The 23,948-nt window shown below is 47.9% G+C and overlaps 1 protein-coding gene across 1 annotated transcript in view; it reads left to right on the top strand.

The window, feature by feature from the left end:
• The window catches only part of LOC130124325 (receptor-type tyrosine-protein phosphatase mu-like), a 154,652-nt gene that overhangs the window by 22,915 nt on the left and 107,789 nt on the right, over nt 1-23,948 (top strand). The window contains exons 5-7 of the mRNA XM_056293784.1: nt 1,033-1,148; nt 2,608-2,782; nt 10,184-10,477. Of these exons, the coding sequence (XP_056149759.1) occupies nt 1,033-1,148; nt 2,608-2,782; nt 10,184-10,477 (585 nt within the window). The remainder of the gene's footprint in view (nt 1-1,032; nt 1,149-2,607; nt 2,783-10,183; nt 10,478-23,948) is intronic.

Raw genomic sequence — 23,948 nt, 5'->3', positions numbered from 1 at the left:
CGGAGGAGTGCTTTAGGGAGAGGGGCTCTTTAGGAATTAACACGCTTGCCCATTTGCGTCACAAGCATTTAACATCACAGGGCCTTGTCATCAATTGATAAATACTCATCATAACAGAAATATCAGGCGCTGATGGCGAGACACTAATGACCTACATAACCACAGGCGAGCGGCTGAATTCCCGCAAATGTTATGTCAATGAGAGGGATTTATGTGGCGATGGGTGCCGCATGTAAATGTCTTTAAGGAAATCATTGGACGCTGGCGATGTGATCAATGTTTAATTGTGTAAAAGTGTGAGTGGATCAATAACCCCGCTGAGTGGCGATCGGGTTTCTCCTGAGTGATAAGCGGGGCGATCGGAGTGACTCCTCTGTGGAAGACGGCCAATTCATTTTCTATTTATATGACCGCAAGGAATATCTCGCTCAAAGGTGTGATTATGACACCGGGTGGTCTGCTTCGGCTCCCGTCATTAAAAAAAAGAAAAAAAAAGAAAAGACATTAGCGATGAAGAAAAATAGATTTGTCTCCGTATGGCATTGAAAGGATTGACAGGTCAAAGTTATAAAAGTGGCTCAGTTCAAAGGCAATGGTTATGAAATAAGCTTAAGTAGAAGGGGAAGTCTTGATGATGAAGGTGATACAATTATCCGTTGCCAAGTCTTTAGAGATTTCGTTGCATTTGGAATCAAGGTCGCGCCGTTGAATTGCCCTATTTCTTTCATGCAGTATAGGGGTACTAATCAGAAATGTTCTACATAAGTTTTTTCCGTGGCCGATCCCACACACTGAACACACCAATAGTGAGCACTTAAAGAAAAAAGCATAATTTCCCCAATTAATAATGAGCTACAGCTCAGAGAAGGCAGAAGGAGGTATTTGCATCTTTGGTTTCTCTTAGTTTTGTGTCGCGGGCCCATCACGTGAAACACTACACTGTAAGGGATCCTCGCCATACTATTTCCCGTATCTGATTACATATAAAACAGCCCTGCCAGTGTCTAATAACCCTTTGTCTCTTTATATCAGTGAACACGCCACACTTCCTGACTATAAAAGGAGTGGAGGTCAACGCGGGACAGACGGCATCTTTCCACTGCACTGTCAATGGACGCAAGAGGGACAACTTCCACCTCTGGCTTCAGGTGATGCAAGTCTTTTGACTCGCCAACATTTTCTTTGTATGCTCCATTAGTGATCTCAAAAGTGGGCGGCGCAGTGGTTAGCACCTCACAGCAAGAAAGTCCTGGGTTTGAACCCTAGGGTTGTCCAACCTGGGGGGGGGGGGTCCGGGGTCTGTCCTCTGTGTGGAGTTTGCATGTTCTCCCCGTGTCTGCGTGGGTATCCTCCGGGTGCTCCGGTTTCCTCCCACCATCCAAAGACATGTAGGTCAGGTGAATCGGCCGTACTAAACTGTACCTAGGTGTGAATCTGTCGGCCCTGTGGTGGCCTGGCGGCCTGTCCGGGGTGTCTCCCCACCTGCCGCCCAATGATTGCTGGGCTAGGCTCCGACATCCTGCGACCCCGATTGGGATAAGCGGCTTGGATAATGGATGGCTGGGTGGATCGCAGAAGTAAAATGATTTCAAGGAGGGATTAGTTCCTTGTTTTAGGACTCCTCTGCGGTGTGGAGATCTGCTGACAAAGGGGTCTGAATATCGGCGTGGCCTGATTTACCATGGCATAATTCGAACACATCACCTTCAGACTTGGAGTCTAACAATGTGTAAATCCTTTTTAGCAGTGTTATTTATTTATTTATTATCATCATTATTATTAGTAGTAGTAGTACTTATTAATGTAGCTTTGGTACTTTGCTGTATAAATCTTTTTACTTGGGCCGGCTAAAAGCAGTGAATGCATGACTTACTTACAACTGATTGGCGAGGTTCCACTCGGGCAAGCTTTCCAGAGCCCCTTCTTCCACTTGTACGTGACGAGGCCCAGTTATTTCAGCTCACTGCAGTATGGTCTTAACCTACATAGGCGTCAGCTCTGCGGATGCTGCCTACTATATCCGACGCCGCTTAACTCCACAGCTGTCTCGGACTGACCTTGTTCCGGGCGGCAAAGGTAGTGCAGCTGGCAGCCGTAGCCGCCCCGACTTCGCCGCTAAGCACGCTGTCACATGTGTGATCAGTGGGAGCATGATGCCGGGTAAAGGTCCTCTGCCAGGTACTCCATCATTTTAACAAACACATCCTCATTAGCACGGGAGCTGGAAAACAAACATTAAGTGGAGTCCCCCGATGACAGTAATGAAGAAATATTTCTAATGAACAAATGTCCCCCATCTGCCTGCTGTGAGGGGCGACAGCTGGGGAGAGCCCACTGTGTGTCTGTGTGTGGGGGAGGGGGGGGGATAAATGCGTCTCTGACATCAGTCACCGATGGGAACGATAGGACACAAACACAAACAAACTTGCGTATGCAAGTGTGCGTGTGTGCAAGCGCGTGCACGTGCACGGGGACAGACAACAAGTACGCAGACACGCACTTGCTCAAGCTTCTGGAAACGCACAACAAGGTCAAGTCACTTTGCTAATTAAAACCCCTCCATTTTTGAATGACGGTTCACTCTTTGTCTGTCTCCACTCCGAACAGGGCATCGGCGGACGGGAGGCTCCGATGAAAGCCACCAAACCTTGGAACAACCGGCGCTTCATCGGTACTTTCGACGTGGAGAACACAACCAAGGGCGACTCGGGCCGCTACCGCTGCATAGTCCATTCAGACAAAGGCGTCGGAGTGTCCAACTACGGGGAGCTCACCATAAAACGTGAGTACGGCTCCCCGAGCGGAAAACCCAGCCTATCGGAAAGAAAACCCACAATGTTGTTTTCTACCCTGTGACCTCTGCTAAGAAGTCGAAAGGAGGTAAACAGGAAATGCTGCATCTGCCGGGCTGAAAACGTCCTCAAAGGTGTTACTAAAAATACAAGCTTTTTTTTATGTTGATTTGTTACCCAGAGGACTTTAATGGTTCCCTTGTAACGGCTGCCCTTGACCGACCACAATTCCGCCCATAAGAGCACAAAGGCAGGAGGCAGCCGGGTTTACAGTAACCTCACTGATATTACACTCCAGCAGTCATTTGATATGAATTTATGGAGTCGTCTGAAACTAAATCCTGCAAGGCCTCACTTTCCTATAGCCCTATCGCCCGGTAATGGCCTTCTATATTTCTTCACCTCAATTTTCTTCCCTGTGCTCTCGATTGAATTTACAGCCCTGTTTTTTTTCTACTTTTTTTCCTTTCTTTCTTTCTTTTTTCTTTTTTTTTTTAGTGTCCCAGCTTAATGTGATTGATAGGTTTAATCCCGGCTGTCCAGATCGAGGGCTGTCAATCACCTGCGAATGGCCCGGTCCAGACACACGGCGCCGTGGAGGGAGGGAGATACACTCTCTCCCACCCACCCCTGTGTATCAGTGGGCTTCAGCGGTGTGCTCAAGAAACGATTTATTGACACACTGGAGGCACTCAAAACCACACTTGCGCACAAATCTGGCACCACAAACACCCGTGCCTCCGTATACAAAGACACGCGCGCTTGCTGCCCGGCAGTGTTTTTGCTGATTGCCGCTTTCGGTGTGCCACCGGATCCGTGTTAAGGGAGACATATCAGTTAAGCTTAAAGTGCCTCCGTCATAAATATTTCATGTACAGTAATCTTCCAGACTCAGACCTTTATCAGAGCTTTGCTTCCTCGCATCCCATTTTGAATTCTGCAGAGATTTCCCACCTCAGTGACTTCAGCAAAAACCAACTTGTCAGTGAAAGGGGAAAAAAAAAGAAGCATTTTCACGGTCATAAGTGTCAAACATAAAGGGCTGATACCTCCTCTTATTGTACCAGTCATAAAACAAGTGCTTAACAGCCCCAATATCCCCTCGGAATCATAAATCCTCCTAAAATGTGTATTTGCCACAACTGACATGTGCGGAGGAGTGACCGAGGAGTACTTCCTTGGATTATGAGCCTTCCACAGTTCCAACCCCGTCGCCACCCCCTACCCCCACCACCTCCACACCCCCTCCTCACCCCTCATTGCCACTCTCTGCCATTTCTCCAGCGTGAGGAGAGTGAATGCTTGATTATCCCGGATAATCGCTTCGGTCTCGCACAACATCCATTGCATGTCTGTCCGTCGTGGGAGAGAGAGCCCTCCTCTGTTGCTCTCTCTGAGGTTTCTTCCTGTTTTGTCTCCCCGTTAAAGGTTTTTTTTAAGGGAGTTGTTCCTTATCCGATGCGAGGGTCTAAGGACAGGATGTTGTGTTGCAGTAAAGCCCCCTGAGACAGATTTGTAATTTGTGATATTGGGCTATAAAAACAGAAAAAACACAGCACGGTGGCGCAGTGGTTGGCATGGTCGCCTCACAGCAAGAAGGTCTTGGGTTCGAACCCCGGGGTAGTCCAACCTTGGGGGTCGTCCTGGGGCGTCCTCTGTGTGGAGCTTGCATGTTCTCCCCGTGTTTGCATGGGTTCCCTCCCACAGTCCAAAGACATGTAGGTCAGGTGAACTGGCCGTGCTAAAACTCCCTAGGTGTGAATGTGTGTGCGTGTGTTGGCCCCTGTAATGGACTGGCAGCCTGTCCAGGGTGTCTCCCCACCTGCCGCCCAGTGACTGCTGGGATAGTCTCCAGCATTCCCACAACCCCAAGAGCAGGATAAGCGGTTCGGATAATGGACGGATGGGCTATAAAAATAGAATTGACTTGACTTGACTGACTTGCCTTTTTTGTGCCTGCACTGAGGTGCGCCACACGTACTTTCAGAGCGCCGCATGGCTCAATCCACCGTGGCCCCTTTGGCCACACCATCCTTTGTGATGCCCCCCCCCCCCTGCTGTGTAGCCAGTGGTCCTGAAACGGGGGCTGATTGCTCAGCGTCCAGGTTCTGCCCGTGTCTCAGTAGAGTCATCTAGCGCCAGTGGCGAGCGCCCAACCACGCCGCGTTGTTCTCTTGACGTGCTGCTAACTGGCGGCCGGTGCGGCAGGGCCGTGTCAGTGCTAATAAGAAAAGCCTCTGAAAATCGAAGGCAGCCCAGTCGAGCTTGTCATCTTCTCGCAACCGACCCCCTCATGTTAGGAAACTGATTTATTCCTCAGTCGCAGCAGCGAGAGAGGACAGTGTAATGAGGACCTTCAGCAGTGGAACAAAGGAGGCGTAGCTCGGTGGATGTTACCACAGGGTATACAAGGAGTTTTACTACAGTCAGGCGAGGTATAATTATGTATATGTCCACTTGTATGCATACATGAATGCGTGTGCATTCCCAGGTGATTGTGTAAATCTGTGCGTGTGTCTCCTGCGGGTGTACCATAGATGGCGTGCGTGCCTATCGTTGCGAGCACGCTTCTCTGCGTGTGCCGTGTGCGTGTTTGAATGTGTACTTGTGCGACTGCGTTCTGGCAGGCAGGCGGGCAGGTGCTGTGGTAGAGTAGGGCGCAGCTGTCGCCAGGCCGTCTGGCTGTCTGGTCAACATCACGACAGCAGCTGCTCGCTGACCCCCCGCGTATGGCCGCCCGTCTCATCTGCGTTCTGCATCCCGCGTCCAGCCAATATGGGGCTCTTCCCCCAGCTCCTTCCAGTTCCCTGCCTCCCCAGCAGAACTGCCACGTGAGTCTCTGACAGTTGGAAATTAGCTGGTAATATCCCAAAGCGTTTCTGGTCCTCGTGCCCGTGTCTCACGCCAGTAATCCGTTATTTTCAGTGCGTCTGCTATGGTTGTTGAACAGAGGATTACCGCACCTACTGGAGTTATTTCATCAGCGGTAAGCCGCTGTAGCTTTTTACAAGCAGTAACTTTTTTCAGGGTAGATGAAGCACTCATTGCTGTAATACGTCATGCTGCTTAAGCCGCATTTTTACGCAAATGTGTCCATGTGGACATCCAGCCAGGAACGGCTTGAATGGTGGCTATCATCCATACATCACAGTCCATGAAAAAAATAGGTCCTCTGTGCTGGCAACAGAAAGAAAATGAGGATTGATTGCATGCCTGGAGAGCTCTCGCTTGTCATTCTTGTTATTCTTATCTCGCTGTTTGAGAAACTGACACAGGTACGATGACAGTCAACAGACGTCTTCATAACACTTGTTAAAAATAGTTGATTGCTCTTTGGCTAATGTTGCTGTACAATCTTACCCTGTGAACCAGTCGTACTATATGAGTCATCAGCTAAAACTGCGCTGGTGCAGGGGTGCCCAGGTGGCGTGGCGGTCTATTCCGTTGCCTACCAACACGGAGATCGCCGGTTCGAATCCCTGTGTTACCTCTGGCTTGGTCTGGCGTCCCTACAGACACAGTTGGCCATGTCTGCAGGTGGGAAGCCAATGCGGGTATGTGTCCTGGTTGCTGCACTAGTGCCTCCTCTGATCAGTAGGGGCGCCTCTTTGGGGGGAGAGGACTGGGGGGAATAGCGTGATCCTCCCACACACTAGCGAAACTCCTCACTGTCAGGTGAAAAGAAGTGGCTGGTGACTCCACGTGTATCGGAGGGGGCATGTGGTAGTGTGCAGCTTTCCCCGAATCGGCAGAGGGGGTAGAGCAGCGACCGGGACGGCTCGGAAGAGTGGGGTAATTGGTCAAGTACAACTGGAAGAAAAGTGGGGGGGGGGCTCTGGTGCAATGATGGCCAGTTGGTCCTAGCAGGTTTCGTCATGGAGCGAGTGTGATGGACATTTTGCTGATAAGATCTGGTAGCAAACCAAGTTACCCTGGCCTCCTTTGAGATGGGGCTGGCCATGGAGATAGTTTAAATTTGATTTCACCGGCCTCACATTTCCACGTGACGTTGGTTTTTTCAATATAAAATGAGACCATCTGTGATTGATTTCCTTGGCGGAAACAGCCCAAAAGTGAGGAGAAAACCAAAGTGCTCATCATAAGAAAGCAACACTTTAAACTCTTGAACACCCCTTGATAAGGTAGTTGAGGAAAACCCATATGGACACCAAAATTGGCTCAGCACCAACAGATACCCCGAGGGATTCTGTTAAACAATTAAAAAAAATAAAGAGTCTGTTCTTCTCGTTCCCTTAAATGAAACTGAGCATATTGCCTCCTAACTTGGTTAAATCCCTTTTTAAGACATAACCACTGTTGAGTATGGTGGGCAGACAATAGAGGGCTCATCTAAATTCAATAAAGGGCCAGGAAAACAAGGCCGTGGGGGACACCCACAGTTTGGATCACCTCATTTTCCTGTCTGGCTCCTACCATCCCACCGCTGAACTGCGTGTTAAATCTGGGAGAAGACCTGTTGGATTAGGTGGTTCGCGCTAGGTGATGTTTGACAGCGCTACTGGAAGCTTGGATTAGAGGGATTTCAGAGACCTGCAACAAAGGTCGCCCTGGGGTAACCATCTGCTTAGCCAGCCACCATTTCTCTGCAGGGCACCTACTCCTACCGCGCCTGGAGACCTCGCTCTCTCCATGACAACTCCATGACAAGCAGCCAGCCGACTAATGGCATTACTTTGTTACATATGTGCGCTCATTAGAGCTACTCACCATGGCCTCTGGGACCTGTAGCTATTGTAGTAGGTGACAAGGGTGGATTCCTAAGTGGCACCCCGGCCAAGGATGGGGGGGGCATGTCTTTGTTGAAAATATCTGCTTTTAGGTTCCACAGGAACATAAGGTGTATGATGTGAAGCAGATGCACATGATGGGATTCTTTTCACTTAATGGCACATGGACTATCGCAGGGATTGTGGTGGTGATGTTGTTGCTTAGAAACCACGAGAGGGGGAAAAGTGCATATCAGTATTTCCCTTACTATTGTACAGTTAGGGCAGGTCATGAGCCGCCTTTAACTATAGCAGAACTTTTTTGGGGGGGGGGGGGATTTTTCCCATTTTTCTCCCCAATTGTACTTGGCAAACCACCCCACTCCTCTGAGCTGTCTCGGTCACTGCTCCACCCCCTCTGCTGATCCGATACATGTGGACTTGCCGGTCGCTTCTATTCACCTGAAAGTGAGGAGTTTCGCCGGGGGGACATAGCGTGTGGGAGGATCACGCTATACCCCCATTTCTCCCTCCCCCCGAACAGGCACCCCGACTGACCAGAGGAGGCGCTGCAGTGACCAGGACACATACCCACATCCGGCTTCCCACCCACAGACATGGCCAAGTGTGTCTGTAAGGATGCCGGACCAAGCCGGAGGTAACACAGGGATTCGAACCGGCGATCCCCATGTTTGTATGCAACAGGATAGACCGCCACGCCACCCGGACGCCCCCTATAGCAGAACTTTTAACTAATATCAGTTTCACTGAAGAGGTTAATGGCTACGTGGGCTAAACACAGTTTCCAGAATTCCCCTCCAATCTGAAAAGGAATGCTTGATGGGGGGGGTATGCTGGTGTGCAGGGGGAGTAGTCATTATACCTTGTGAATTCAACTCTTACCTAATGTAAGATGTCCATAACAAACAGAATAACTTCCACCCAACGTCTAGACGAGCATGCATTAATCTACTGACAAAAGATCTCAGGTTTTGGTTTTTGCAACAGTGTCAGCGTCCCTGGTCTGTCACATCACCCGCTGGTCATGAAAGAATGCACTTGTGCACGTGAAACCGAATTTTATTTTCAGAAAAAATGCTTGAAATAAAAGAACTTTTTCCAACCGTGTTCGTGGTTATTACTAAAATTAATACTGGTAGAAAAAAGGCATTTTATTTAGAATCTGAGTTATACCAAATTTGGTAGACATTGCACAAATTTGAAGAATTGTTTAAAAAAAAAAAAAGGACATCGGATGTTCAAAATATCATGCACGCATCCATCACCTACTGTCTGAATTTGAAAATGAAGGAATGACATATGCCTCATTCACTATAATGTTAGTTAAGCGTCCCTTTACACTAGCTCCGAAATAAAAGCAGCCTGGAGCGTAAGTTACTCCGACACACACACACACACACACACACACACACACACACACACACACACACATACACACATACGTATATATATAAAAGTATGTCAGTGGGGGGCTGGTGGGCCTGCTGATTAGTCCGACTGCAACTGGGAAGAAACTGTGAGGCTTGGGTCCTGATGGACCTCGGCCTCTTACCAGAGGGCGGTCTCAAAAAGGTGGTCTGCAGGGTGGGAGGAGTCGGCAATGATCTTCCCTACCCGCCTCAAGGTCCTGGAGTCATGCAGGTCCACCTGCCATCCCTTCCAGGACCTGTTGCAGCCTGCCCCGGTTCCTGGCGGTGGCAGCAGCGTACCAGGCGGTGATGGAGGAAGTTACGGACTCAATAATGGAAGTGTAGCGGTTTACCTTGGGCATATTCAAGGGGACACAGACACTGCATTCCAGTTGTCCATCAGCACAGCACAGGCTACAGTTACTCACAACTCTTAACAAAATATGCGTGTGCTCCGGGACCGGTCCAAGTCTCTGACAAGACAGATGACAACTTCAGCAGATGTCAGTTATCAGAGGCCGTGCAGTAGCAGTCCCTTGATCAAAATCAATATGTTGTTCAGGGGGGCAGTATTTATCCCAAGGTCCAGGAGAAATTCATTTACACCTCTGTTAAAAGCTGCTGTCGCCTTCCAGACACGCCGCCTGATTGCATGACTCCGGCGGTTCGCCGGTGATGGTGAGATGTTCCCATTCAACCCGCTGGAACGATCTGTTTTGGTCCTTTGGAAATACAGCATTTATTGAAAAGCTTAAAAATAGTGTTTGTGTGCTTGATTGTGTTTTGGATGATTGAGTACAGGAGCGAATTGATCTCCAGTACTTTTATTTGCCCAATTCAGGCATTCATACATCACCATGTTTTAGAAACCTGAATGCTTTGTGAGGAAATCAAAGGTTTGTGTTTCGTCACAATATTGTGGCGTTTAAAAAGTTTAGTAGTTCTGCTTGTCGGGTGAGACGGTTACACCTGTGCCCATTAGTTTTACTCATTTCAGGACTTTTTAGGGGAAAAGTGTTAATATCTTGAAAGAAGGCAGAATAAGCCGGAAGACTCGGCAGTTATCAGTTACATTTCACTGAAGAAACTTCTGGAAATAAAATAAATTTCCTCCTGCTGGCAATTGATTTTTCACATGCTGTAAGAAAAACAAGCTTTCTAGATAATACAGATTGAGATGTGTATTTTTATCGTGTCACCTCAGACAATAACAGCGCTCTCCTTGTTTCCCCAGAGCCCCCAGTTCCGATTGCCCCGCCACAGCTGACTGCGGTCGGCGCCACCTACTTGTGGATCCAGCTCAACGCCAACTCCATCAACGGTGACGGCCCAATCATCGACAGGGAGGTGGAATACCGCACTGTGTCGGGCACTATGTATGACCTACAACCTGTAGACAAGACCACCCACAAGATCGGACACCTAGACCCAGACACTGAGTATGAGATCAGCGTGCTGCTGACCAGACCTTTGGAAGGAGGCACTGGAGCCCCCGGACCTCCTCTTCGAGCCAGGACCAGATGTGCTGGTGAGTCCAAAAACAGGATTATTCACATAGCTTTGAAGGTAATTATGCAAATCCACTACGAGAGCTCGGCCCACATGGGCTCATAGAGACACAGCCATACATCATGCAGTTGTAGCTATAACCAGCATAAACATATTGTTAAACAAAATAAAGTATAAGGCTACGGTCACACATGCACGGAATATTGGCGAATATTCGCCTCCTGTTCACTTCCATTCTATGTGAGTGAAGGGGCGCATAAAACATTCGCCACCGGTGGCGAAAGAAATCTGTGTCTTTGCATCACATGGAGTTCAACCCCCCCCCAGTTGTATCCGGCCAATCACCCTACTCTTCCGAGCCGTCCCGGTCGCTGCTGCACCCCCTCTGCCTATCCAGGGAGGACAAGCAGACTACCACATTTCTCCTCCAGCACATGTGGAGTCACCAGCCGCTTCTTTTCACCTGACAGTGAGGATAGTTTCACCAGGGGGGTGTAGCGCGTGGGAAGATCAAGCTATTCCCCCTAGATGCCCCCCCCCCGCACAGGTGCCTCGACCGAACAGAGGAGGCGCTAGTGCAGCGACCATGACATATCCACATCTGGCTTCTCACCTGCAGACACAGCCAATTTTGTCTGGAGGGACGCCCGACCAAGCCAGAGGTAACACGGGGATTCGAACCGCCGATCCCTGTGTTGGTTGGCCACAGAATAGACCGCCATGCTACCCGGACACACCCGTGGAGTTCCACTTTGTTGAACTTTGATAAGTGAGTCCGCAGCCTCAACCAATAGCAAAGAACTGTGTGTGGTTGACCCCACTTGGCTGTAATTGGCTGTAGTTTTCTTAGTGAGCCAGGATGGAGGAGACTGTTGCTGTGTCGAACCAGTCGGTATTGTATGATATTTCCCATGAAAACTACAAACTGCCCCACAAGAGAGATGCTGCCTGGCTGGCAGTGAGTCTGCAGACAGGCATTGAACGTAAATAAATGGAACATTTATTAATAACATCAATTCATATTTTGCAGTATACAAATATAATTTGTACACTGATGTTTTTCCTCTGTATTCATCTTTGAAACTATGATAACATGTAGTGAGACAAATATGTGAAAACATTTATTTATCTTTCTCTGGACTTCAGTGTAGATTTCCCCATTGCAAAACCAACAACCACAACCACTCAAACGGACTGCAAACCAGCAAACTGATTTCTGTGGGGGGATCGCCGGTTTGAATCCCCGTGTTACCTCCAGCTTGGTCGGGCGTCCCTGCAGACACAATTGGCCATGTCTGCGGATGGGAAGGCAGATGTCGGTATGTGTCCTGGTCGCTGCACTAGCACCTCCTCTGGTCGGTCGGGGCGCCTGTTCGGGGGTGGGAGGGGGAACTGGGGGGACTAGCGTGATCCTTGCATGCTCTACGTCCCCCTGGCGAAACTCCTCACTGTCAGGTGAAAAGAGGCGGCTGGCGACTCCACTTGTATCAGAGGAGGCATGTGGTAGTCTGCAGCCACCCCCCCCCCCCCGGATCGGCAGAGGGGGTGGAGCAGCAACGGGGATGGCTAAGAAGAGTGGTGTGATTAGCCGGATACAATTGGGGGGGGAACCCCCCCCCCCGAAAAAACGCAGCAAACTGATTTCCATGTGCATCACATTCTGCACTACCCACATTCAGCACGCCAAGATATGAATTTCGCCTCGGCAGGCAATGGTCATCCCTGCCTTCGCACATGTGCGACCGTAGCCTCAGTACAAGTGCAGCTGACATTTTCCAGAGGCCTTGTAGATGAAATGCACTATATAGCATCGCTGAACCTAACTTTCTTTAGGTCTGAAAAAAAAAACGTGTCCTTTGCGATTTGCGGTCATATTATTGTGTCGATCCTCCTGTGGAAAGTTTCACTGAAGCACACCAAGTGACAATACTTCAAAGGAAACTGCTGACGCACAGCAGGAAACATTGTTCACGCACAAAAACATGCGGCACATAGCCGTCAGGGCCTGTACCGCCGCTGTGTGAGTCAGGTACAACTCCATTGTGTCCTCTCTAAAGCCTCATATAATAAGGAGCAAAATACAACTGCCAGTGTGGAATTAAGCGGCATTTATCATTGCCATTTTAGTGGCGTACTCGTGTTGCTGCTATTGACAACACGGTGCTGACACAAAGGCTCGCAATACTTTTGATTCATAGATGTTAATAAAAGCTTTAGGCATTAGAACATGAAGACGTGTTCTGATGTAACAGCCTCTGTTCTACTCTGGAGAGGCTGTGGCAAACATAACCTGTATTCCTCCTCCTCCTCCTTTCTTCTTCTTCTTCTTCTTCTTCTTCTTCTTCTTCTTCTTCTTCTTCTTCTAACTGGCGCCCGGGTAGCATAGCGGTCTATTCCGTTGCCTACCAACACGGGATCGCTGGGTCGAATCCCCGTGTTACCTCCGGTTTGGTCGGGCATTCCTACAGACACAACTGACTGTGTCTGCGGATGGGAACTCGAATGTGGGTGGGTATGTGTCCTGGTCACTGCACTAGCGCCTCCTCTGGCCTGTCGGGGTGCCCCCGGATCGGCAGAGAGGGGGTGGCACAGTGAATGAGATGGCTCAAAAAAGAGCGGGGTAATTGGCCAGATACAAATTGGGGGGGGGGATTCTTCATCTTCTTCTTCTTGCTCTTCTTCTGCAAGGCATAAAACCCAACAACATAAGGTATACTATCGTAACTTTTTCTGTTATTCTGTGACAACATTAACTGGTATGATTTATAGTTAGTACCGGCCCCGTTTTAAACACAGAATCTGCCCTGCCACATGGTTAACTGTGAAACTGCTCACTTGTTCGTCATAATTGTCGTTTTAAAGGCCCCAGTAATCGTCTAATTTCGCAGGAACGCAGATTGATATCATGTTTGAGGAATAGCGGCACCTTATACTAGGCGCTGATATTGTTTCTTTACAGCAGGCATTAGGGATTCATATGTACATAAACACTTTGAGGGCTCCTAATGATACAAATTGCCCTTCGCACAACATTAACCAGCCAAATTCCCATGCTGTGCCGGGATGCCAGCTCCAAGAAAAAAAAAAGAGAAAAAAACAAAAACAAACCTAGCCTCAGCATTTTCCCTACCTAATGCTATTTGGTATCCTGAGAAGTGCTGATGAAAATGGGATTTTTTTTCTCCCTCTCACCTCCTTACCAAGGGTGCAAGCCCCCCCCCCCCCGCTGCACCCCCCCCCCCCGTGAAGGTCGTGGGCTTGTTCATTTTTAGTCCGGCTGATAGGGATGGATGGCGCTACCTGTTCAGCCTTCAGAGCAGGGCCCCTGCTTCTGTTGGGGGTCCTGCCCCTTGGTCACCCCGCCAGCCCCAGTCAGGCAGATTGATGGCCCCAGCTCCTGAAGTGTGTTTGAGGAAGCAGCTCTTGATCTTGTCCAGCTCTCCGCTGGTCGTTCCCGGTGACAAGCCGGGCCTCGGCAGTGCTCCTAATTGAACGGTTAAGGCTCGCAGGGCTCCGTGATACATCACTGTTGATATAGACAGGCCCCGAGATGCTCCCTTTCTCCCTCTGCATTGCAGTCTGGAGGCTCAAACGGAGCCGTGTCCGATAGTGGGCTGTTCTTTTTTGCAGGGCTGCGCCGCAAATATTTATTCATAGCTATTTCACAAACTTAGCAATACGTCTAACAGCAAGAAAGATGGTTTAAATCAGTCTTTTGTCAAAAGGGGAATGTATTATGCAAGGACGTAAGCAATTGAATTTTGATGTAGGAAGAAGAAAGCCCAGCCTTGAATGTTTTTTCCCCATGAAGGCATTCCATTATTTTCCCAGTTAACATCAAATGATCTTTTTTATTTTCTTTTACTTTTTTGATCCAAGGTTCTGCGATTGCTTTTGGGAGTTCTTTGGTGTCTCAAGGGCTCGCAGAACGATTCAGAAGAAACTTCTTGTGTCTCTTGGTTGCTGGTGAACAAATTTGCAACGTGTTCCCCTTTTTCCTTCCTCCAGAAGGACTTGTTTAACTTTTCCTTTTCTTTTTTTTTTGTGGCGCTTACACGTTAAAGTTAACTGCGTTGTCCTCACCCGTTGAATTTGTGCCGGTGTGAACTTGTTTACCACTCAGGGGTCCTCCATGCTCGGTAAAGCGCCGCGTGAGGAAGGCCACTATATTATCAGCTGGTGTCCCCGCGTCGCGTCAGGGGGCAATGCATTTCAGCCGCACTGTTGAGACAGCGTCTCACACAGTGGAGCCATTTCCAAGGCGGTCGATGAAGGATGACGAGGCAGCCTTAAGCAAGAACAGTCGTCTGCAGCTCAGCACCACTCACCAAACTAGGGTCGAATGATATTTGTAATTTTTTTTTTTCATTTTTGATATGATTGGAGTGCCAGTGAATGCCAGCAAGGATGAACAATCACAGATCAGTGTGCCGTTGCTGTCAGACACCACATCTCTGCAAAGGGAGGGTAATTACGTTTTTGCCATTTTGTAACCAAACATTACATTTTTGGGGGGGGGGGGGTTTCTCCTCAATTGTATCCGGCCAATTACCCCACTCTTCTGAGCTGTCCCGCTTGCTGCTCCGCCTCCTCTGCCGATCCGGGGAGTGCTGCAGACTACCACATGCCTCCTCCGATACATGTGGAATCACCAGCCACTTCTTTTCACCTGACAGTGAGGAGTTTCGCCAGGGGGACTCCTCTCCCCCCCGCTAGTGCAGCGACCAGGACACACACCCAGATCTGGTTTCCCACCTGCATACAAGGCCAATTGTGTCTGTAGGAATGGCTGAACAAGCTGGAGGTAACAGGAGGATTTGAACCGGCGATCCCCATGTTGGTAGGCAACGGAATAGACCACCACGCCACCCACCAAACATTACGTTTTTACAGACTTGAGGTGTTCACAAGCTGTGAAGTCGTACTTATACATTCAGTTTATGTAATTGAAAGGAAATCATCAAGCAACGATGTTTCAAGTCAGTTTAAAAATTGTTGTCGACACAACGCTCTGGATTGCGATGTGGTCGAGCCCATCCATTTGAAACGGCGATCAGATCAATATGGACATTACGGTTTCTCTGTAAATACTATTCGACTCGTTTCTTCTATTCATTAGTCCTTTCTTTTTTCACATCGAGAGCTCTTCACTCCACAGCAGACCTTTGTTTATTTCTGATGTGTTAAAAAAAAAAACGGAATGATTATCCAGCCAGAATAAAACTCATATAATCATTAAGAACATTTGATCTGAGGCAGTGTATTGCACCCTAATGCGGCAGAAAGGATTTCAGACTTGCGTTCACGGATGAAGAGCGCTTGGTCCCGTTGGGCCCATCTCCATCCTCTGGCCCTTGCTGTCATGTTGGCTGCGAAGCCCTTTATAAATTGAGCCACGTGACGTCCATGCTGGGTCCAAACACCTGCTGCGCGTGCCGTCTCTGCCAGCTCCACGTCTCCATCTATAAGTTGTTTCCATCTGCGCTCCCGGACCACGTGGGATCAGCCTCATCTGTTTGTTTCAGTTTTGCCGTTCTGCTTTCTGTTGCGCTGAGGGCTATTAAACACGGGGGAACCAGCGGTAATCAGGGATCAGCCCTCACTTAAACACCTGTTTAGAGTTGTCGGGGAGCAAGGAGGAGCTGGGCAATTAACACTCACCCACACCAAGGTTGCTATTTGCATTCAGCCCGTTGGATTATTAATGAAAGAGCAAGCATCCGTTTTTAGGCAAGGCACTCAAATCAGTGTCTGGTCAGGGTAGACGGCTTCAAAAAGCCTTTTCAAAATTCCAGTCAGGACTGGGCGTCCGGTTGGCATGGCGGTCGATTCCGTTGCCTACCAAAATGGGGATCACTGGTTTGAATCCCCGTGTTACCTCCAGCTTGGTCGGGCGTCCCTACAGAAACAATTGGCCGTGTCTGCGGATGGGAAGCCGGGTGTGGGTATGTGTCCTGGTCACTGCACTAGCGCCTCCTCTGGTCGGTCGGGACGTCTGTTCAGGGGGAGGGGGAACTGGGGGTAATAGCACGATCTTCCCACATGATATGCCCCCCTGGCAAAACTCTTCACTTCTTCTTCTTCTTCTTCTTCTTCTTCTTCTTCTTCTTCATCCAGCTTGTTCCCTGTTTTTCAGGGGTCACCGCAGTGGATTTTATAGTTTCCATCAGTACACATTCTGAGGTCACAGTACCAATGGCGGTCGTTGTTAACCCAGGCCTTGACCAATCCAGTAAGGAGCTTCGACTGATCCGGTATGGTCTTGTCATCTGCATAATTGGCAACATTTTACATCAGATGCCCTTCCTGACACAACCCGCTAACCCTGTGGATGGGGGCACAGGTAAAGCGCTGGATGCCATCCAAGTATTCATGGTCTTGCGCCCATGCCTGTCACCAATGGGGAAACTCCTCACTGTCAGGTGAAAAGAAGCGGCTGGCGATGCCACACGTATCGAAGGAGGCATGTGGTAGTCTGCAGCCCTTTCCGGATCAGCAGAGGGGGTGGCGTAGCAACCGGTATGGGCTCGGAAGGGTGGGGTAATTGGCCAAGTACAATTGGGGAGAAAAAGGGGGGGGGGGAGAAAGAAATCCCAGTCAGGATCAGAATCAACTCGTTCACAAAGTGCAGCAAAGTGTTCAGAAACCTTCTTTTGGTGACGTTGTCAAAGAGATCTGTTGACAGGTTGAAGTTTCACACTAATTATTGGAACAGTCCAAGGCCCACAGGACCTCAAGTCCACTGCTAAGAGACCATTGTAAGAGCGGTGTCAGTGTGAGTCAGTGGACCAAACATACCACAGGATATATATGATATCACAGTGTGCTTTCACATAACTTGTCATCCATCTAGTTAGAGCTGCTCAATGGTGTGTAGGGAGGGACCAGAACTGCACAAAGTTCATGTAAAAAGTGTGAAAGGGAATTATTCTGAATATTGTGGGATGGATGAAGGAAAGCATACAAGGGTTTATGTGTTGATTGCACATACAGAAACTATAGTAAAAAAAACAATTCATATACAGAAGTTCTGGTGAAAACATGAAATTATAAAATATGTCCCCCGTTGTAAGGATCCCCCGCCCCCTTTTCTCCCTAATTGTATCTGGTCAATTCACCCCACTCTTCCGAGCCGTCCCAGTCGCTGCTCCACCCCCTCTGCTGATCCAGGGAGGGCTGCAGACTACCACAAACCTCCTCTGACACATGTGGGGTCGCCAGCCGCTTCTTTTCACTTGACAGCAAGGAGTTTCACCAGGGGGACGTAGTGTAGCACGAAGGAGGATCATGCTATTCCCCCCAGTTCTCCCTCCCCCCCCGAACAGGCACCCCGACCGACCAAAGGGGGCGCTAGTGCAGTGACCAGGACACATACCCACATCCGGCTTCCCACCCGCAAACACAGCCAACTGTGTCTATAGGGACGCCAGAACAAGCCGGAGGTACCACGGGGATTCAAACCGGCAATCCCCGTGTTGGTAGGCAACAGAATAGACCACTACGCTACCCAGACGCCCGGTGTTGTAAGGATTTTAAGCAGGACTCGGGTCATGTGGATGAAAGTGGTGCCAAATGGTACAATTAACCCCTTTGCTGATGTCATTTACCCTTTATTCATCAGATTTACTATCCATTTTGAACCCGACGAGGTGGTGAGTAATGACAAGACTGATTTAGGTTAGATAAGTGTTATTCTCTTCCTCTTGCCATATTTCAACTGTCAGATAGGGTTTTGAAAAATGCCTAACAGTATGAATGACCTTTTCTCCGCCGTATTTATAGTTTGGTAAGAAACTATTCATTTCCAAGGTGGTGAGTTGCTTGACAAAGACCGTTTACCCTGTGATGCACATACTTAAAACAGCACGTCCTTCCTTATGGCCTGTTTTCTTTTATAGCCATATTTGAGATTGAACACATCCGTCTTTGTATTTTAAAGCAAAATAAATTGTTGCTGAGGCTTGATGTTGTTTCTAATTTATGCCGTTGTTGTCCTCTCGTATAAATAGAGAAGACGCCTCGGCTCCCAATCTCCGATAACATTGGATCGGTCTGGTGCCTATTATTGTCCGCGGTCACATGACCTGCAAGGTGCATCATTGTCCACGGCGAGGTGAATGAGAGGCCTTCCTTGGAGGAGCACAGAATCGCTCTTTTGTGGGCGACACAAAGGGAGAGATTGAGTTTGCGCCGTGTAGGGGAACCACAATAAAAACTAGTTTATCACAAGGAGTTTGAAGTTGAACGGCGGATCTGTGTTCCTCTCAAGGACACGTTTTCAAACAACTGCTGCTGGAAGAAAGAGAGCGAGCCAGAAAGAGAGAGCGAGACAAATAGAGAGAGGGTTAAGAGAGACTAAGAGAGAGAGGATGAGCCTCTGCATTTACAGATGTTGCATTATTGTGATCTCCTGCATCTCCATCACTCCATCTATCCCCCCAAACACTGAGGCTCTCCTGACAGATGTGCACAAACTATGCCCTGGCCAAGTCCACGTGAGCTGGAGACCCTCCTTCTATTGCCCTGCTACCTCTTCATCGCTTTATAAACAATTATCAGTGTGGTTGTTTGCAACCTCCACTCCCAAACCCTGAAAGACAGTCAAACGGTGGTAGTTTAGTCACGCTTGGGAAGTTACTTTTTTCCTCCCTGGCATTTGATTTATATATATATAAATATATATACTTTTTTTTTTCAAGGTCTTTAAATGTTGCCATTCTCTGTGTTAAATAATTCATGGTCTATCTGCTGTAATTTTTGTCACAGATCTTCCTCTGCCTTTTGCTGAATTATTGATGGCCCTTTCCTCTTGCCGGGCGTCCGGAAAGCACTCATTCAGTCTGATTGTGTAACGCTGAAGAGGAACGTCTCCATGTCTCTCCCCTCAACTAAAGGACACGAATGTCAGTAATTCCTCGCCGCAAATTTATTCCCCTGTATTCGCCCCAAGCTCGATCGCCGGATCTCAGATCACATACATCTTGTAAGTAGGTGGATCGGGAGGCCGGGAGACCATTTGACAAAGTCAAGTGCCTCACTTTGATTTACACTCCAGGTAACTCCCTGGATCGAGAGACACGCGCAGGTTTCTTTATTTATTTAATTTTTTATTTTATGTTTTATTTTTTTAGAGACAAATGACAACGCTGCTTGGGGCCATCTGGGGTGGTTGTGAAGTTGAAGAATCACCTCAGTAACTTCCCACCGCTCTTGCAGAACACGTCCCCATTCTGTAAATGAGCGCTGTTGTCCCTCTCGTTTGTCAAGTCCAACCATGAGCCTTTTTCCCCCGCGACGCGCACCACAACAGACCGACCACAGACCAAGATGGGTGGCTGGAGTGGTTGTGAACATGTCTGTAAATATGTGTGTGTGTGTGTGTTCGAGGAGGGTGTTCTACCTGTCACTCTGACCCCAATCACTGCACCGCATATTGGTGGAAACAAAATGAAAGATCGATTTTCCAAGTTGCCGCCTCCTCTCGCCCCCGCTCTCCTCTCCCCATCAGCCGGCTGTCCATTTGTTTTCATCACGGCGGTGGAGGGAGACTCCGGAGCAGTTCTCACCATAACCTTTTAACCCTGGGAGGGAGTTGCGTTGTGTGTGTGTGTGTGTGTGTGTGTGTGTGTGTGTGTGTGTGTGTGTTCTAATTTTCCTGAATAGTTGGTCGGCAGTAAAAACTACTGACAGGCTTTTACTAAGACTGTCAGTATATTAGATTTTGAAATGATATTAACGTGTTTGAAAAAGGATTTCTGACATCAGTTGTTAATCAGTATAGTTGAGCGAACAACAAACGGATTCCCCAACAGTTGAAGTTCCTTAGGGGGAGTCCGGGTAGCGTGGCGGTCTATTCCGTTGCCTACTAACACAGGGATCACCGGTTTGAATCCCCGTGTATGTGTCCTGGTCGGGGCACCTGTTTGGGGGGGGGGGCAGCTGGATGCTCCCTCACGCTATGTCCCCCTGGTGAAACTCCTCACTGTCAGGTGAAAAGAAGTGGCTGGCTACTCCGCATGTATCGGAAGAGGCATTTGGTAGTCTGCAGCCCTCCCCTGGTTGGCAGAGGGGATGGAGCAGCGACCGGGATGACTCAGAAGAGTGGGATAATTGGCCGGTTACAATTGGGAGAAAAGGGGGAGGAAAATCCAAAAAAAAAAGTTCCTCATATAAATGACCTCAAAATGTACTTTTTCTTCTAAATCTAGAGGCTCTCTGCCTCAGCAAATGTGATGAATGTACTGCATATCCCTTTTAATTCAATTCAATTCAATTTATTGTCATTAAAAACAATGTGCAGGCACATGTTAAAAATGAAATGAGGGGAGTGCTGGGGAGTACTACTGCAGTACTGCAGTATGGAGTACACAGTATATTGCAAAAGATTATGTGTTAGCACTGCCCTTACCACAATTAATACATGGTGTCCAAAAAAACCAAAGTAAATACCCCCCCCCCCACACACACACACACACGAGGCCTGGGAGTTTGATGATCCTGGGCAGTATCTTAGCTGTTCCTAGGTCTGCCCTGTTCTGGACAGGGACCTCAGATGTTGTTCCTGGAATCTGCTAGAGCCACTCTCCCAGTTTTGGGGGGTCACAGCCCCTAGTGCTCCTATTACCACTGGCACTACAGTGGATTTCACCTTCCACATCTGATCCAGTTCTTCCCTCAGCCCTTGGTATTTCTATATCTTTTTATGCTCTATCATTCTCATGTTGATGTCAGCCGGGACTGCTACATCGATCACTACTGCTCTCTTCGGCTCCTTGTCATCCACCAAATCTGGTTGGTTGGCCAGCACACTTGTCCGTTTGGAACTTGAAGTCCCATAGGGCCTTCCTTAACTCTGCTGCTCTCAACCAGCTTTGGTGGTGCTTCCCATTTGGACTTTGGCACAGATGTTCCTCTACACTATCCTGGTTACTTTGTTATGCCTCTCAGAGTATACCAGTGGTCACCAACCCTGCTCATGGAGAGCTGACATCGTGCTGGTTTTCACTCCAACGCTAATTTAACACACCTGATTCTACTAATTACATACTTACCATGGCATTGATTAATTGAATCGGATGAGTTGAAACCTGGTTCAAGTGCAAACCAGCAGGACGGTAGCGCTCCAGGTGCAGGGTTGGTGACCGCTGGAGTATGCTGTCCCAGCCGGTGTCTTACCCTGCAACTATGTGCTGGACTCTCTCGGGGGCATCTTTGCACAACCTGCACCTGGGATCCTGTTTACACACACACACACACATATATATATATTTATATTTATAGTGGCACACTAGTTGGCTTCTTATCTGTACTTTATGTTCAATGAAAAATCAAGCAGTAAAGCAATGGTTTACAGGATTTCTTAAAAACAACATAATTGGAAATGTGGAGGAGAGATGCTGGGTATATTGGGAGAAGGATACTGAATATGGAGCTGCCAGGGAAGAGGAAAAGAGGAAGGCCAAAGAGGAGGTTTATGGATGTGGTGAGGGTGGGCATGCAGGTGGCTGGTATGACAGAGGAAGATGCAGAAGACAGGAAGAGATGGAAACAGATGAGCCACTGTGGTGACCCCTAACGGGAGCAGCCGAAAGTAGTAGTAGTAGTAGTAGATATTTATAATTTATTTATTTCATTTAATTTTGTAAAAGCCATGAAAATCTACAATTATTAAATCAAAGCAAAAATTAAATGTGTCACGACTTCATCTGCCTCACTTTACATGTTGAGAAATGATCTTCATATCTGCTGTGAGGCCTGTTGTTGAAGAAGTTTAGTCAGTAAAATAGCCACACAAATCCAGGGTTGGCAGTTTAATAGTGACTGAAAAAGCACCGGGGAAACAAACTAAACCGAGTCATGAATACTCACCTTGTCTTTGGATCTTGTAAGGTCAGAGTGGCTGTTGTCACCGCTCGATTAAAAAAAACAAAACTGAAACATATAAATCTGAATAACCGAAATTTGGACTCTGTTGTAAAGGCCTAAATAAAATGTCCTATTAAAAAGTGGTTCGCGATTTAGACATAATTTCTTTTCTAATATGCTACCGTATGAATCTATCTGTCACTTACCGCCAGTTCGTCACACTTGCGTACAGTACAGTGGCAGAGAACTGAAGATGAAATCTGGAAATTATCGTTGGACCAACCCCATGTCAGTATTGTATTCTGGTTGGTGATTGGTTTGGCAGGACGTCCTCCGCTGGAGCATCATTTTACATGTTTTGGCCAATGAGAGATCACACAAGTCAAGATTCTTTCATGATGTCATTGATCAGCCCTGCCCTCAAAACCCTGATTGGGTATTCACCATTGCAGTCAGCTCTGCTGATTGGTTCTCTGATGTTAGGCTCTAAATCCAGAGCCTCTGGCTGGACCCGCCCAAAGGGAGGTCCGTCCTCCCCTACTGCCATTCACCCATATTAAAAGCCAAGACTCCTGAGCCGCTGGGGTAGCAACCGTTTATACTGGACATTGATGGGAGGCTTGGGGGAAGTCATACAGTAATTTTCAGTTGGGGCAGGGGGTACTGTCGGTATTTTGACATGGGGAGACGATTTTGTGACTGAAGTGTTAAAGGATTAATATTATCAGTATTTTAGCAGATACGTCTGTTGAATTTATGTGTATTTCCATCCATCCATTATCCGAACCGCTTATCCTGCTCTCAGGGACGCGGGGATGCTGGAGCCTATCCCAGCAGTCATTGGGCGGCAGGCGGGGAGACACCCTGGCCAGGCCGCCAGGCCATCAGACAGGGCCGACATACACACACATTCACACCTAGGGGCAATTTAATGCAGCCGATTCACCTGACCTACATGTGTTTGGACTGTGGGAGGAAACCGGAGCACCCGGAGGAATTATGTATATTTATTTTTTTAATTTTTCTCTTTGAAGTTTATTTTTTGTATATATATATATATATATATAGTATATAGTGTTTTTTTCCGAAACCATCAATGATGTTGAGTGCTCGACTAATGAGGAGCGGAATATCAACACGGATACAGTATTCCTGTATCCATGTTGATATATATATATATATAGATAGATAGATAGATAGATAGATAGATAGATAGATAGATAATACCCTACCAAAGCAAACAGGAGAACTACTTTCTACAAACTTTATAACTCAAGTTTAACTTTAATAACAGTAACTAATTTTGCCCCAAAACTCCATTACATGATGTACAATCCCCTTCTGTACAAGCGGTACTTTGGCTTAAGAGGAGATAAATTTCAAGATCATTTTTCTGCCACACCATTCATAGTTAACTGCTCTTTGGCTCTCCAGGGCTATGTGGGATGGCCAGCAGCACTGTCAATCATGGACAAAGACAAGCTCTGACTTGATCTGACTCGATTGTCAGAGGCCATGTCATATATCATCCTCATCCATCACCGTAGTGGTTTTCTCTCTCTCTCTTTCTCTCTCTCTCTCTTGCTCTCCCTCTCTGACAATTGTTGTGAGCAGGTGCTCATTCT

This window comes from Lampris incognitus, chromosome 14 (genome assembly GCF_029633865.1).
Source record: "Lampris incognitus isolate fLamInc1 chromosome 14, fLamInc1.hap2, whole genome shotgun sequence".
NCBI lineage: Eukaryota > Metazoa > Chordata > Actinopteri > Lampriformes > Lampridae > Lampris > Lampris incognitus.
The sequence above is the reverse complement of the archived record's forward strand: the minus strand, read 5'-3'. Positions and strand labels throughout refer to the sequence as shown.